A 300-nucleotide genomic window follows, 5' to 3' on the forward strand; every position below is an offset into this window, starting at 1 on the left:
ATAAGTCAACAAAATCATATGTTTTTCCAATGAAAAACATAACTACACCTTTTACAGATGGGGACCTACTTGGTGTTCCACCTAGGAAACTGGTCACAGGTCAAGAAGTGCCACCTTGTGCTCAATGGCATCGAGCAAGTGCCAAGGAATGCCGTGCCAGCCAAAGTAAACCTACAGCGAGTCCTGCACTCTCAACCACTACAGGAGCCTACTCCTCCCTTGGAACCTGCTCCACAGTCCCCAGCTCATCTTTCTCCCTTTATACCACCTATCACTCAAGGTCGGTCAATCTGTTGGTCG

General features: G+C 48.0%; 2 protein-coding genes across 3 annotated transcripts in view; one reads left to right on the forward strand and one right to left on the reverse strand.

Moving 5' to 3' along the window:
- Window positions 1-300, reverse strand: part of LOC119589256 (Fanconi anemia group D2 protein-like) — a 52010-nt gene that overhangs the window by 40615 nt on the left and 11095 nt on the right.
- LOC119589257 overlaps window positions 1-300 on the forward strand; it is a gene marked incomplete in the record, with an annotated part of 20057 nt that overhangs the window by 14054 nt on the left and 5703 nt on the right. For both annotated transcript variants that reach the window (XM_037937873.1, XM_037937875.1), the window contains 1 exon segment: window positions 58-280. In XM_037937873.1, coding sequence (XP_037793801.1) covers window positions 58-280 — 223 coding nt within the window.

This window comes from Penaeus monodon, chromosome 25 (assembly GCF_015228065.2).
Source record: "Penaeus monodon isolate SGIC_2016 chromosome 25, NSTDA_Pmon_1, whole genome shotgun sequence".
In the NCBI taxonomy this organism is placed as follows: domain Eukaryota; kingdom Metazoa; phylum Arthropoda; class Malacostraca; order Decapoda; family Penaeidae; genus Penaeus; species Penaeus monodon.